Source organism: Psammomys obesus, unplaced genomic scaffold, assembly GCF_907164565.1.
Source record: "Psammomys obesus unplaced genomic scaffold, mPsaObe1.curated_primary_1811, whole genome shotgun sequence".
Taxonomy (NCBI): Eukaryota; Metazoa; Chordata; class Mammalia; order Rodentia; family Muridae; genus Psammomys; species Psammomys obesus.
This window is the reverse complement of record NW_026596166.1, coordinates 19142950-19158434: the sequence shown is the minus strand read 5'-3', so window position 1 is coordinate 19158434 and position 15485 is coordinate 19142950. Positions and strand designations below refer to the sequence as shown.

At 34.2% G+C, this 15485-nt stretch overlaps 1 protein-coding gene across 2 annotated transcripts in view; it reads left to right on the top strand.

Moving 5' to 3' along the window:
* Lrfn5 (leucine rich repeat and fibronectin type III domain containing 5) overlaps window positions 1–15485 on the top strand; it is a 321290-nt gene that overhangs the window by 301696 nt on the left and 4109 nt on the right. The window contains exons 3-5 of one of the 2 annotated variants that reach the window (XM_055595430.1): window positions 2230–3634; window positions 6141–6853; window positions 13140–13183. In XM_055595430.1, coding sequence (XP_055451405.1) covers window positions 2250–3634; window positions 6141–6853; window positions 13140–13183 — 2142 coding nt within the window. In that variant the 5' untranslated portion in view covers window positions 2230–2249. The remainder of the gene's footprint in view (window positions 1–2229; window positions 3635–6140; window positions 6854–13139; window positions 13184–15485) is intronic. The other variant, XM_055595431.1, reaches the window with a different exon arrangement.

Here is a 15485-nt window from a genome sequence, read left to right as displayed (position 1 = left end):
ATAATGAGATGAAAGTGCTTCCTTGCAAGATTCCTGCTCTTACCTATTTGAAAACGAAAGGTTTAACTATGCTACTTACATTGGAAAACTCCTTAACACAATTCATTTTTATCAAAAGTTAGAAATGTTAGACAGAAATTAAAGGCAATGGTTAGAGAATTTTCACATCTATTCTAATTCCAACTTTCTAAAAATCAAATCTCCGGCGACTTTTCTATGTTGTTGTTTGATACACTAAGTCATACTACAACCTACGGAGCAAGATTTAAGTTAAATATAAGACAGAGCTAAGGAAATACATCTTTTAAAATCATCGTTAATTTCTTACTAAACTACAGTGTACCGTCATATGGACTCTTCATGTATATGTAGTTCTAAAAAGTTACAATAATTACTTGGAGAGTTTTTGTACAGGTTTGATTAACATTCATACATATCTCCACTAGCACAATCTTCTCACACAAGACTATCTATAAGATCATATATAATATACTGTATATTTAAACTATGATTCTTGGCAGTACTGATCTTCAGTTGGACACAGAATAATTTTGTGATGTTTTAAATACAGCTTGTTTCTAGAATGTGAGGAGGTTTCTCATTATATTATATTTTATTACGAATTTTTTTCTTTTATTTAAGTTGTCACGGTTATTGGCATTACATAAGTCATTAAAGCCTTTATATTTCAAAGTCTTTGTAGTTGTCTTGATATTTTCCTTAATCTTCTCTTCATGTGAAATTTTGCTCTGTTTCGGGTTTCACAATGACAAGTTTATATCAATTCTACAGTACCTTATAAAAACTTATTTGGAACCCTGAATTTCTTTTTCTATTTTTCTGTTTTGTAACTTGTTGTTGGTAAGAATTGCTTCCTTTTTTCTTTTTACTTTTTGTCTTTTTTCCTTACTTGTTGGTGAGAAATTGATTTGTTTCTCTCATGAAGATTTTCTTTATTTTCATGTTTTACAAAAATATTACTTTACTCAAGTTAAAAAGATCTTTCTGAGACACTTACATTATTCCTCATCCTTTATTTATGTGTAGTGTATGTATTTCTGCCTTCCTGTCATTTTCTGAACTCAATTCATACTTGTATTGTGTTCCTTGTGTTGTTCCACCCATCAGTTGATTTTTATTTACTTTTCTGAAATGCAAGATGCTAGATGTCTATATAGTTCAGGGCTAGTAATTATCAAGAAAACAAGACTCTATCAGTTGAAAATAGTAGTTGTTATTAATTATACTCATAATAATACATAAAATAACTAAATATTACATAATATTGTGTTAGAAAATATATTTAATGGTTCTTGAAATTTTTATATGTTTTACTTTTATCCAATTAAATTTGGGATGCTATCCTACAGCTATTTTCCCTTCTGTTGTGTAAAACTTCATTTATATATATATGAAAATTTATAATCATAATTATGTTGCCATTTTTACTTTTCATGATTGATTTCAGATCATACACTCAAGATAAATATGTGCAGGAAAAGATTATGAAATATCTTGTGGATTTGGTGTTTATTATTTTAATAACTTTTTTCTTCAAATTTTTTAAAAATCCATATTTACAGCTAATCAAATATTTTGTAGTGTATGAGGTAGATCGAGTCTCCTTACTTTTTAAGTAAGATCTCACTTTTACAGACAGAATGTGAGAGTTCAAAATATAATGAAAGTTTTTATTTCATTATAAAATAATCAACAATCTTCAACTATTTGTTACAACCTAATCAATCAGCAAACATTCTCCTCCTACTTCTATACCTGTTTGTGAATGAATATGCTCACAATCATCTAAACTCACTTGTGTAAAAAATATTTTTCTTAGTTCAGAATTTTTTCTAAACTAAACTCCTAGCTCTCCAATCCTAGGCAAAAATCGCTGATGTTTTTGTTTTTGTGTGTGTTTGTTTTTGTTGTTTGCTTTTAAGTTTCTTGAAGTACCTTGGATATATTTTTAAATGGAACTTATATTAATGAATGGTAGTATTCTTTTGATACCTTTTTCAATTGAATCATAAATTCTGTGAAGAGTTATATTAGTTAACCTTCTTCAGTGTCCACAGATTCTACAAGAGAAGGTGTACTTAATACTCATTTTCGATCTAAACCAATACTACTATTTCTGTGTCCACAATTATATAGAAATATTCTGCTGTATATATGAAATATACAATCATTGGATTTTTAAACTCTCTTTTATATCTTTTTTTGCAGGCTCTTAAACTTGATCTACAATGGAAAAATTCCTTTTTTACCTGTTTCTCATTGGCATAGCTGTGCGAGCTCAGATTTGTCCAAAGCGTTGTGTCTGTCAGATTTTGTCTCCCAATCTTGCAACCCTTTGTGCCAAAAAAGGGCTACTATTTGTTCCACCAAACATTGACAGAAGAACTGTGGAACTACGGCTGGCAGACAATTTTGTTACAAATATCAAAAGAAAAGATTTTGCCAATATGACCAGCTTGGTAGACCTGACTCTATCCAGGAATACAATAAGTTTTATTACACCACATGCTTTTGCTGATCTACGAAATTTGAGGGCATTGCATTTAAATAGCAACAGATTGACTAAAATTACAAATGATATGTTCAGTGGGCTTTCCAATCTCCATCATTTGATATTGAACAACAACCAGTTGACTTTAATTTCTTCCACAGCATTTGACGATGTTTTTGCCCTTGAGGAGCTGGACCTGTCCTATAATAATCTAGAAACAATTCCCTGGGATGCTGTAGAGAAGATGGTGAGCTTGCACACGCTTAGTTTGGATCACAACATGATTGACAACATTCCCAAGGGAACTTTCTCCCACTTGCACAAGATGACTCGGCTAGATGTAACATCAAATAAATTGCAGAAGCTGCCTCCTGACCCTCTTTTTCAGAGAGCGCAGGTGCTGGCCACCTCAGGAATCATAAGCCCATCGACGTTTGCATTGAGTTTTGGTGGAAACCCCTTGCATTGCAACTGTGAGTTACTATGGCTGAGAAGATTGTCGAGAGAAGACGACCTTGAGACATGTGCTTCTCCTGCACTTTTAACTGGTCGTTATTTTTGGTCAATTCCTGAGGAAGAATTTTTGTGTGAGCCTCCACTCATTACTCGTCACACACATGAGATGAGAGTCTTAGAGGGTCAAAGAGCAACACTGAGGTGCAAGGCTAGAGGAGACCCTGAGCCTGCAATTCACTGGATTTCTCCTGAAGGGAAGCTTATTTCAAACGCAACAAGATCTCTGGTGTATGACAATGGAACACTTGACATCCTTATAACAACTGTAAAAGATACAGGAGCTTTTACCTGCATTGCTTCCAATCCTGCAGGGGAAGCAACACAAACCGTGGATCTTCACATAATTAAACTCCCTCACCTACTGAACAGCACCAATCATATCCATGAGCCTGATCCTGGTTCTTCAGATATCTCCACTTCCACTAAGTCAGGTTCAAATGCAAGCAGTAGCAATGGTGATACTAAAATGAGTCAAGATAAAATTGTGGTGGCAGAAGCAACTTCGTCAACAGCACTACTTAAATTTAATTTTCAAAGAAATATTCCTGGAATCCGTATGTTTCAAATTCAGTACAATGGTACTTATGATGACACCCTTGTTTACAGGTAAGAAAAAAGCAGCCATCTTGGATCTTTGCTGACCATTATGGTGCAGGGTTTGTTAAGCACTATTGCTTTGTACTGTTTCTGAATTGGCACTGCTGCTCTGAGCTGTAACTGTAGCAATCCAACTTTATAGTACATAATGTAGTTTATGAAATGACCATTCTACATATGGAGAAATAGTTCGAATGGCATTATTTTCAAATAGTACACATTTATGTTTAATGCTATGCTTCTCACTTTTACCTCATATGAGACATGTGACTATCAGACAACAAGACAGATTTAATTAAAAACTTCAAAAACATACCAGAATTTATACATCCACGAGTGTTCTTTCCTTCAAGGAAGTCACGTTGGGAGGCTATCCCATTACCCCAATGATGCTGCCATTGTTCAAAGCAGCTTTGGAATTATCTTTAGAGTCTTCGGCATACTATTTTGAATATCCTCAATGGTGGCAAATCTTCATCTTTTGAGGGTGAGTTTCACTTTTGGAGTCAAGTTTTGTGAATAAGGTGGGTGATCAAGATGGGCATTGCCACTTTCGGGCAAAACAAATGATGTAACTATAAATTAATGAGACTGGATCTTTGAATGATTGCGTTATGTGTGCATGTCCTGTCTATGTGCACGGGTTCTTAAGACACTTCCAACGAAGATGTACATCATATTTTGAGTATTGAAAGTATCACTGGAATTAAGTATGCAACTCCTGGGACAGGGCAGTGATGGAGAACTTGCATCGGCTAACGAATTTCTGGTATGTTTTTCTAAAATTCAACCTCATTGATTTGTAGTCACACCTTGTCCAATTTTCAGTTGGAAATCCACATTTTTATAATGTTATTCATTACAGATTATTATTATCCTTAGGAAATGACGTAAAGTCAGCTTTTAAAATAAGCTTTTAGATCAGCTTTGTTCCTATACACAGAAGTTAAATTCTTGAAAATAATTTGCTTTTATTCATGTATGGAAATGAGATTAATTTTTTTAAGTAAGTGTAGACTAGAGGAAAAAAAAATTTTAAAAAATTATGTTGGCTAGCTATGTAATCAATCCTGGACCAGTTTCTACCTGGTTGAGTTTTAATTTCCTCATCTTTAAAAAGAACGATTAGGCTAATGGTTTCTAATATCCCTCTCATCAGTAAATGGATGTGGTGGCGCACTATGACATATGAGTATTAGCAAAATGTAGTTTACTTTTGTCTCACAGGCTCTCTATACAATCTACAGACGATAGTCAACTGGTGATCATGGAGAGATGCTGACCTGACCATTTTCCTGTAACCGTATATTCCGTGTTAACTCTGTGATATGCCACATGTTGCTTTCAAAATCCCAGTTCTGTATTCCTGTTCTGAGGAATAAATTCTGTGCAGGGCTGAGAACCTTGTTTAATTTTTAATTCCTGAATATAGGGGTTGTCATCTCTAAAACACTTATATCTATCCCGTTGTGTCTTATAAAGATTAAACATGGATATAAGCATTTCTAAAACATTCACTGAATGGCAGCAGTGAGTTTGGTTATGAATGCGTGCTTACTTACACTTCCTGGTGTAGAACTTGCTGTGTAGTTTGTATCCCAGGTATGATTCACCATAGTTTGAAATTTCTATAACTCATTTTCAGGAAAAATTATTGTTCTACCCTGTCTTTCCAAATTAATTTTACTTTAAATTGTATTTTAAAAAAGAAAAAAAAAAGAGAGAGCTAGTAATAAATAGGACCACATAAAAAATCTTTACAGTAGGATGGATCCAGATGGTTTTTTAAACCTTAGGGGGAAAAAATGTGTCTTGATGGAGATTCTCACCTGCCAATGGTGGTTCAGTGCTTTTACCCAGATCATCATGTGTTCATCATGTGTTCAGGCTATTACTCACACAAGTATATCACACACATTAAAAAAATACTGGGAACTAAGGAATAAGAAATCACGGTATCTGTAAATAAAACCTGTTCATACTTGTAAGAGCAGAAGTTATTAAAGATAGTCTTAGCGGGTGCCATTCCATAGCAGCTTATTACTGATTTGGAAAGCGAATGCTCTGAATTGCAGTTCCATTCTGGTTGCTAATGTGATTGTCAGTGTTTTCTCTTTCTTCAAATTGCCTTTCAGCCATAGAGGTGTTGTAAGTGCTAAATGGATTTGTTTAGTAGTCAGATAATGTCACAGTCACACCTTTCAAAAGCAATTTGTCATAAATGATTTTTTAGCAATGGCTTTTATTACGAGTTCTGCTTTGCCAAGCAGTGTAATTAGTAAGCTTGTCAAGGTATGGTGCAGGCACCATTAATATAATTCAGACTGTAACAATGAGCTTTCAGCTTCTCTAACTGGGTAAATATAAGATCAGATCACCTCCCCATATTTCATATCTGTTATAAATGTGCTTATCCTAATGAATATTGAGAAAGACAGAACTAAAGCCATAATGACTTTGTGTGTATGTGTTTTGTTTTGATTTTAATATTAACACATATTCCATTGTCCCTCAGAATGATACCTCCTACGAGCAAAACATTTCTGGTCAATAATCTGGCTTCTGGAACTATGTATGACTTGTGTGTCTTGGCCATATATGATGATGGCATCACTTCCCTCACTGCCACAAGAGTCGTGGGTTGCATCCAGTTTACTACGGAACAGGATTATGTTCGTTGTCACTTTATGCAGTCCCAGTTTTTGGGCGGTACCATGATTATTATCATTGGTGGAATCATTGTTGCATCTGTGTTGGTTTTCATCATCATACTAATGATCCGGTATAAGGTTTGTAACAATAATGGGCAACACAAGGTCACCAAGGTTAGCAACGTTTATTCTCAAACTAATGGGGCTCAGATGCAAGGCTGCAGCGTCACGCTGCCCCAGTCCATGTCCAAACAAGCCATGGGCCATGAAGACAATGCCCAGTGCTGTAAAGTTGCCGGTGACAATGTAATTCAGTCTTCAGAAACATGTTCGAGTCAGGACTCTTCTACCACTACCTCTGCTTTGCCTCCTACCTGGACTTCAAGTGCATCTGTGTCTCAAAAGCAGAAACGAAAGACTGGTACGAAGCCAAGTGCTGAGCCGCAGAGTGAAGCTGTCACAAATGTTGAGTCCCAAAACACTAACAGAAACAACTCAACTGCCTTGCAGTTAGCTAGCTGCCCTCCTGATTGTGTCACAGAGGGGCCCACATCTCAAAGAGCACATACCAAGCCAAGTAAGTTTCTCACTGTGCCTGCTGAGAGAGCTAGAGCCAGGCACAGGTCCTCCCTCAATGAAGAGTTAAAGAGATGTTACCACTATGGTAATTCATTGAAATCATGTGAGCTGTCTCATAAGAGAAGCATTTCTATGAGTAGGATTTGAACCAAGCCTTGCATTTCTGATGTTTGGTATGGGAAAGCAACTGTTTTATATGTGGAGTTCACACAAGGAGTCTTTGTGCAATCTATTAATTCCCTTTGAGAAATTACAGTGAATATTCACAGAGGAAATTGGAATTTGAGATTCTTGTCTTGTCTCTGTTGTTTGTACCTGAGGTTCTTTATAAACCTTCCAAGGAAGAGATGGGGAATACAATATCTCCATATACATGCGTGAGTGTTAGGTAAATAAAACAGCAAATGTGGGGACAACAAGAGATTGCAGTAATGCCTTCTTTTACCCTAAGGCTAATATCCAGGCCCTGTGACAGAAAATCATTGAAAAAAGAAAAAATGATCACAAGGCCAAGAGATATGGCAGCCTGTAAAAGCAGCAAGCCTGCCAAGCCTGAAAGCCTGACCTCTTAGTTTCCATTTGGGAATCAAAAATGGAAAGTACAAATGTCCTCATTTGTCCTCTGACAGCCATGATAGACTCACCCTCATCCCCATCCTCACAAAATAAATAGCAATTTTAAATGTAAATTCCTATCACAGGAAATGTCTCACATAACAATTAGGTTTATTGTAATTTAAAGAGAAGTCTGTGAATAATTGATATATTTCAAGGAAGGCACTGTATTGCTTTCAGTGGCAATCTTGTAAAGAACAACTCAAGTTTAAATTTGTTATTCAAATTAAGCATTCCTGGGAAGCTAAAGTAAGTAACCTTCTAAACAATAGTCTTGCTTCATTCTGGTGCTAAAATTGTTTGAAGCTACTTCTCTTTCATAACTGAGACTTTTCAGTGAAAAATAAAATAAAATGAAATTCATTTTACATGTATCATATATGCTGAACCACAGAAATATAAAGATGATCATATTTATTTCATGCACAACTACTGAATGAATGTGTATTATAATTTTTAATACAAGTAAAAGAATCAGAGAAGAATGTAAATCTGTTTTTACAAATAGGTGTTTGCTTTTATCACCAAGAGAAATAAAAACTTCTAAAAGAAGACTCATCACATTAACAAATGGTAGAAAAATCATTGTTAATTCACTGGAATGACATTTTTTTCTCTTATTTATTATAACTCTGCCTCTGAATGTTTGTACTTTAAAGTAAATACAATTTTAAACAAGACTGTGATGAATGTAATCATAAATCATTCAGCATAGTGGGCATGCATTATTTTAAAGTAGAATATAGAATTAGCTATATGTTTACTTGATAAAACATTCTTGGAGATTCATTGAAGTCATGATTCATAGATGTATATTTCTATGAACTTCTTAAGAAATGATATTCATGGTTTTATTTTTATTTTCCTTCTCAATTTTACTTTCATTTTGTTGTGAGGCTTTTTACTATGTGAACACTTACATCCTCTACTTGGCATGGACACAAGGTCTCCTGTATCCCAAGCTGCCCTCAAACCCACTCTGTAGTCAAGAAAGTCCCCCACATCCTCTGGGCCCCACTCCCCACATTGTAGGATCACCCATTTGCACCACTACCTCTACCTCAAAATGACAGTATGCTAACTCACACTACTCAGCCATGGTTTAAAGCTAAACTTCAGGCTCTCACATCACTAGCTTCATTGTTGCCCAGACAATTAATTTTAAATCAATGTGAAAAAATAATTAATTCAATCTAAAATGTTCAATTAAATTTAATTTGAAACATGTGCATCTTATCATATGTGCTTTCTCTTGATGCTATTAGTGCGATAAGACTGAAGTGATTGGAGATGACTTTAATGCCAGTCTTTATAATTTTATTTTAAGAGATTGCACAGTGGGCTCACTTATGTTCTCTAAATCCCTTATCTTTCTTGCTTCCTTTGGGAGAATTTGCTTTTTGCTAGTCAAAGCCCAATCCTCCTCCACTGCTCCTATAGATACTCCTTGGAGACACATAAGGACGCCTAGGTGGTCTTAGTTCATGAAAGTAAAGCACCTCTCAAAGTGGAGTGACTTTCAACACTTACAACCATAATGTCTAATTCCAACTATGTATTCTGAGTTCACACAGATCACATAATTTCTAAGGAGGCAGTGAATGACAACAGCACATTCATCTTCCCATTCTAAGATTTGACAACATCATAATAAACTCTTGAATGGGCGAAAATTTTCTAGTTTTCATAAAGAGATGGTTGTGAAGGACAGGAAGACCTTGAGATCAAACAGAGCAAGCAACTCTGCACGCCTGCTATATACAACTGAGAAACCCTGATTTTATAGTTGCTTTGCTTTTAGAAATGATTATCCTGCTTATGCCTCTCCTGAAATCTTGGGAATTTCACTTCTCATAAACACTTAAAGTGTGTTACATAGAACCATTTGATTTTTGACTGATGCTATTAAAACAATTGACTTTTTAATATTTTTATCGAGATTTATCAAGTATATTTACCAAATTCTTGTGTACTTATCTCTTAAACACAAATATCTAAGCCTGTGTTTTAGTCTTTAAAAAGTTTATATTTCAAGATGTAGCCTAACAAGAAAGTCATTTGGTATTCATTTGTGTTTAGATGATGGAAGTTTTACTTTTGAAGATAATTGATGCTATTTATTTTAATGTCTGATACAGAATAGATGTTTAGTTGATTGACTGAAAAATGCACAGGTAAATACACGAGTATTTATAGGAATGAAGGTATTATTATTAAGACTAATAAAGGTTTTGACTAATTAGCATCACAATGATTGTGGTGCAGAAATTATGTTACCTCACCAAGCAGACAGGCTGTGTTCTCCTTGTGTTTCCTCTTGCAATGTAGTACATTCTTTACCTAACCTGACATATATTTGTGATCTGAACATAAAATTTCCTTTTTATTGTTTCTGACTATAGGCAGAACATATGCATTATTTTATTTTATTTTTCTTAATTATTTAATTTTCATTTTAGCCATATAACATTATCAGTTTGTTATATGCAAAAAATTATATATAAGCTCTCATGGCTATCAAGGTATTTTCAATATTTATTTGAATGTATAGATCAAGCATTATGGAACCCTCTCTAAAATATTTTTTGTTCTTTTTGGATAATTGTTTCTTGAGTTAGAAATACCAAACCATAATTCAAGTGGTATCATAGAGGAGGAATCTAGTTTTCAAAGTTACCTCAGTATTCTAGGAAATAGTAGGGTTGTTTTTTTTTTTTTTGATAATTGTTATATTTGGGACCTCCAACTTGATCAATATATAAATCTACTGTATAAAACAGTCTAAATTTGGTGTGGGAATCAGTAACCATGACACTGTACAATTTATTTCTTCTAAATTTCCTCCCAAAATTAAAGGAATCAAAACAGATCTTACTAGTTACTGCATGAAAACAATTGCTTTCACCTGCTTCTAAGATCTTGTTTGACAAAGTTTTACAATATAATTTAAAGTATTCTGTGTTATTTAGTAACCCAAATTTTATTCAGAAAAATATTTGCACATTCTCTGAAATAATTCACTTTCAATACTTTAATAGCGTTCATTTCCCACTTTTTTCAACATTCATAAGGTGCTGGCTAAGAATATTATTCATTCACTTTATTTACTTTAATTAAAGAAATCTAACTTTTACTTAGAAATTAAAACAATCAGAAAAATATCATCAATTAATTGGCACCTGTTTCCTAAATTTTAAAATTTTCACTCAGTTTATGTTTAGGTGAAAACTTAAGAAAGCTTTTTTTTAAGAAAATACAAATACTTAAAAATTCTGTAGACATAAAAATACTGCAGGTTTCTTTTAAATGTAAACTGTACTTTTCTCAAAGAAGGCAGCAAACAGGAGTGTGTTGTTTTCTTGTCCTCCATGATTTACAGCCGCAGTTTGAAAGGGTAAGTGAGGCATGCTCATTCATCAGACAAGTGAGGACCATTCTTTTTCCTTCCTTGGAATGCTTTTTGTCAGGTGAGCCGCCCTTAGCCTTGTTTGCTTCTGTGTGAGCCAGGAAAATATTTAGGGTAAAGATTTCAGTAGGGTTGGATGGGAAAGAACCATGCTTTTCTTCTTAGTTGCTAATGAGAGTACTATTATTGCATCAATAATAATAATACAATAACAATGATTATAAACTGTATAATGCAAGTGGCAAATGGTGTTGAATGTATTTTATGGGTAAGAAATATGTCATGAAGGGCCTGGAGAGATAGCTTAGAGCTTAAGTGTGCTTACTATTCTTGCAGATGACCTGGGCTCAGTTCCTAGTACCCACCTGGTGGTTTACAACTTTCTATAGCTCCAGTTACAGGGGACCCAACAATTCTTCTTACTTCTTCAGGGTTCTAGAAGCATACAGTACACATTCTTTCACTCATGTGTGTACATGTCTACATATAAAACAAACAAGTAAAATTTTAAAAGAAAATGCAATGTCATCAAGATGCATAAAGAAAAAAATCTAATCAAACTCAACAAGATTTTTATACCATTTTCAAAGACCAGCCCTCAAAATTACTCAGTTCTATAGACAAAAAAAGTAAACAAATGATTTCCCTCAGCCATTTTATAAGCACTGTGAGTTTTGTATTTCTTTTCATTGTTTTTCAGAGAAAATAATTGCTTTTAGCAGAACAAAAGTCTACACAAAATAAAAAGTTCTGTTACTATGTTTCTATGACTTAGCCATCCTAGCAATATGGATTCATCACAAGTGGGACTGACATTAGCAGTTATAACTGGAAGTGTGCTAAAGTATTAAATGATATCATGGTGGTAATTTAAATGCCTTTGATACTTTATCAAAATTTGCAACTTGTTATAACGAAAGAAATGATAAGTAATTGCTCTGGCTATGTTCACCTGTTTCAAAGTAAATGCTAAAGAGATAAAGTAAATATTGAATATATAGGCATATTGTATATTTGTATAGGTTTACTTATAAATAGATATACGTCTATACATATACTGAATTCTAGAAAAAAAATTAGCTAAAATTATATTTTATGCTATTCAAATTAATAACTTGGCAATTACTTAAAGATAATCAAATTTTAAAGGAGTATCAAAGAAATGGTTCCAAACTATATCTAACATTTTAAGACAACAGTCAAAATGCACACTTTCTAATATGCCTTTGTCATTTGAGTTTTCTAATTATGTTCAATTTACAAGCTCATTTCATCTTTCTTCTCAAAATGATGAACATTATGCTTACAAATATAAAAACCATGAAGCTTTTGTTTTACATTCTTTTTTAATATACTTGATTTGAAGTATGATTACACACCTCATCTCATTTAACACCTACATTATGCAATTGATACAGTTCGGCTCCATATCTTACCAGTAAATGAGTATTTGAATAAATTGAAATTATGAAATATATTTGACTCTACCATAATCAAATTTTCTATTTTTCTCTCTGTAACATTTATGAGGATACTAATCTTCAGGGAGTACTGTAAATTCAAATAAGTGTTTGTGCTAGGTGATTTTATATATAAAAATAAATTAATATTTCACCCATTTCTAACATATTATAAAATCTGACAACTATCCTTACAGATCCTTAACCTTTCTCACTTCCAAATTATTAATAGTATTTTCATATGAACATGTTTTTTTCAAAGAAATGGAATATGTCCAGTCAGAATTGTGTCAAGATATTGCACATTTGTTGGCAAATGGATGTATATTCATGCCATATCTTATTTGTGCACTTTTATTTAGAAACGGAAGGCATAAGAGTAGTTGAAGACTGTATGTTAGCATAATAGTTACTATTTTTTTTATAGCTGTGTGGTAAGTATGGGTGAATTCTGTTTCCTACTTCGAGCTCTGTAGTTTCTATGTTTTTTGAAGGCAGCTCACCAGTTGAAATGCTAATTCTGGGATAATGTAAAAAAGAAATCTGACTGTGTCATTGAACTACATTGACCGTACGTTAGGAGACATTGGTTTGCATTCCAGAAATATATATTTGAAAATTAAACTCTTATAGTACTAAATTTATAAAATAGCTACAGAAAACTATAAAAAAAATTTAAAAAGCTAATTGTCATTTTACACGTGATTGTTCAGCAAAAATAAAGCGAATAGGATATTAGGGCCTTATCTTAAAGAACAAAACAAGTAAAGAACTGTTCATGACATTGAAAATCTCATTCCCAGATGCTTTGCTGACTAACGTTGACCAGAATGTCCAGGAAACACAGGTGAGAAACTTATTAACAGGTATTTACTTCAAATACCAGAGAGATTTGCTACTGTGTCTATGAGGTTTCTAACTTTTGACATCCTAATGCCCTCTTTTGAGATTGTCTATTATGTGGAGTGCTTAGCAGTACCTACTGTAGTTTGCTTGGGTAGAGTGAATTTTCAAAACGAGTCTGATGAATATAAATGTTGTTGGTATGAAAGGCAGCTCTAATTCTGCTGCTAGTGTGACTGGAGCAACTCTCACAGTCATTCCTGATTCAAATCACTTTTAAAACTATTCTGTACACATAGATATCTCAGAATGAACGTACTGATCCATGCCTGACACCGGTCTTTGTAAGGACATATTCAGCCATGTCTCTCATCCTTGTCCGACTTTTGTTTGAGATGATACATTTTTCCTTATTCAGAAAAGATGAAGTTTTACACTGGTATATAAAATGAATGAAGACATTTTACAGTGAAGGCTACACACCCCTTATTTGAAGCATTGTTTTTGGCAGCCACAAATTACTCTTCTTGAGAGCTTTTTTTTTTTTTTTGAATTTTCAAATGAGAATTTTATTTCTGCATTTTAATTGGATCAGAAAGTGTGTTTCCAGAATGGAGGAGCACTGAAGCAATCTGTTCAAACAGCTGGAAGTGTCAGCCATTTGCTTGAAGTTGCCAACAAGGGGGAAAGCTTTTAAAAAATTGGAAAAAAAAACCCCTGCATGCTTTCTATATCGAAGGTATCTTTTGCTCCTTTTAGCATTATATATATTAAGAATGCTAATTTTCTCAATTTGTCATATTTTCCCCAATAAATTCCACCCCTAAATGAGAGCATACATTTCTATGTATTTTTCTTCCTTGACTCCATTCTCGAGTGTCTTAAGGAACCAAATGGGTCAATAGAAACCAAGAACTTCAGCATGTCCAGATGCTACAACTGGAGCTGGCCCACAGAGGATGCCTTGTCTCTCTACATCATTTCTCTCAGTTTACCTTCCCCTGCTCTCTACGCTGTCTCTATCATTCCCTGAGTTCTCCTCCTCTAGCCTCCCCTTTCTCAATCTCTTCTCTCCTTTCTTCTCTATTGTTCTCCTTTCTCTATTTGTCTTCCTGTCTTTCTCTCATCTTTAAAATTTAATTTATTGTTGGTTTTTGGGCATTCAGCTGACCTAAACATTAAGGTATAGCTTAAGTATCCGATTAGGTGCAGGTTATTACTCTATCTGAAATATTTCAAAGTGATATCTGTTCAATGTGATGCTACACAGAAGAGCGAATACCCACAACATATTCAAATGCCAAGTATAACTTCCAAAACACAATCAAAGGGCATTACCCATTGCCATGACTATTTTGTTCCATCTTTAGAAGCAGAATTTAGAAGTTAACCTTTGCCCTTACTTTGGATAGTCCTTGTACAGCTACAAAAAATAAAATTCTGCCAATGTCATAAATTCATAAAATTATTAGCAATGACTTTTCATCGCACAGAACTTAGTGCTCTTACTAGAAAATTTGAACATGTGATTAAAACAAAATGTAAATATATGTCAGCTACTATTTACCACCAATATACATACTACAGCAATCCATAATATCATGTAGTTATGTCTTTTACTAGGGATTTTTTTGGGGGCTGTATGTTTTCCAGTTGAGTGGGGGGGAAATGATGGAATATATCAGTCTTTAAAATTTATGATGATGCTTTACAGAAGCTTTTCAGTTTCATGAAAGATTATTGATCTTAGAACCTAAGCTGTTGGTGTTCTGTTCAGGAAGTTGTCCCGAATGAAAATGAGTTCATGGCTCTTCCCCACTTTGTCTTCTAACAGATTTGGAGTGTCTGGTTTTATGTTTAGGTCTTTGATCCACTTGGACTTTCTTTTTGTGCAGGGTGATAAATAAGGATTTATTTGCATTTTTCTACATGTAGACATCCAAAAAGACCAGCAGGCTTTATTGAAGACAGTATTTTTTTTTCATTGTATGGTTTGGCTTTGTCTAAAATCAAGTGTCTGTAGGTGTGTGGATTTATTTCTTAGTCTTCTGTTTGAAGAACTAGCCCATAGGCCACAAAGTCTCCAGGTTGGTTTCCTAATAAGGGGAGCAGGGGCAGTCTATGACATGAACTCCATTGCCTGTTTTTTGGTCACTTCCCCCTGGCTAGTGACCTGCCCTGCCCACCTAGGAGGAGGATCCAGAAAGTCCTGATGAGACCTGATAGGTCAGGGTCAGATAGTAGGGGAGGCAGACTTCCCCTATAGTGGACCTGGGGAGAAGGATGGGGGAGGTCAGAGGGAGGAT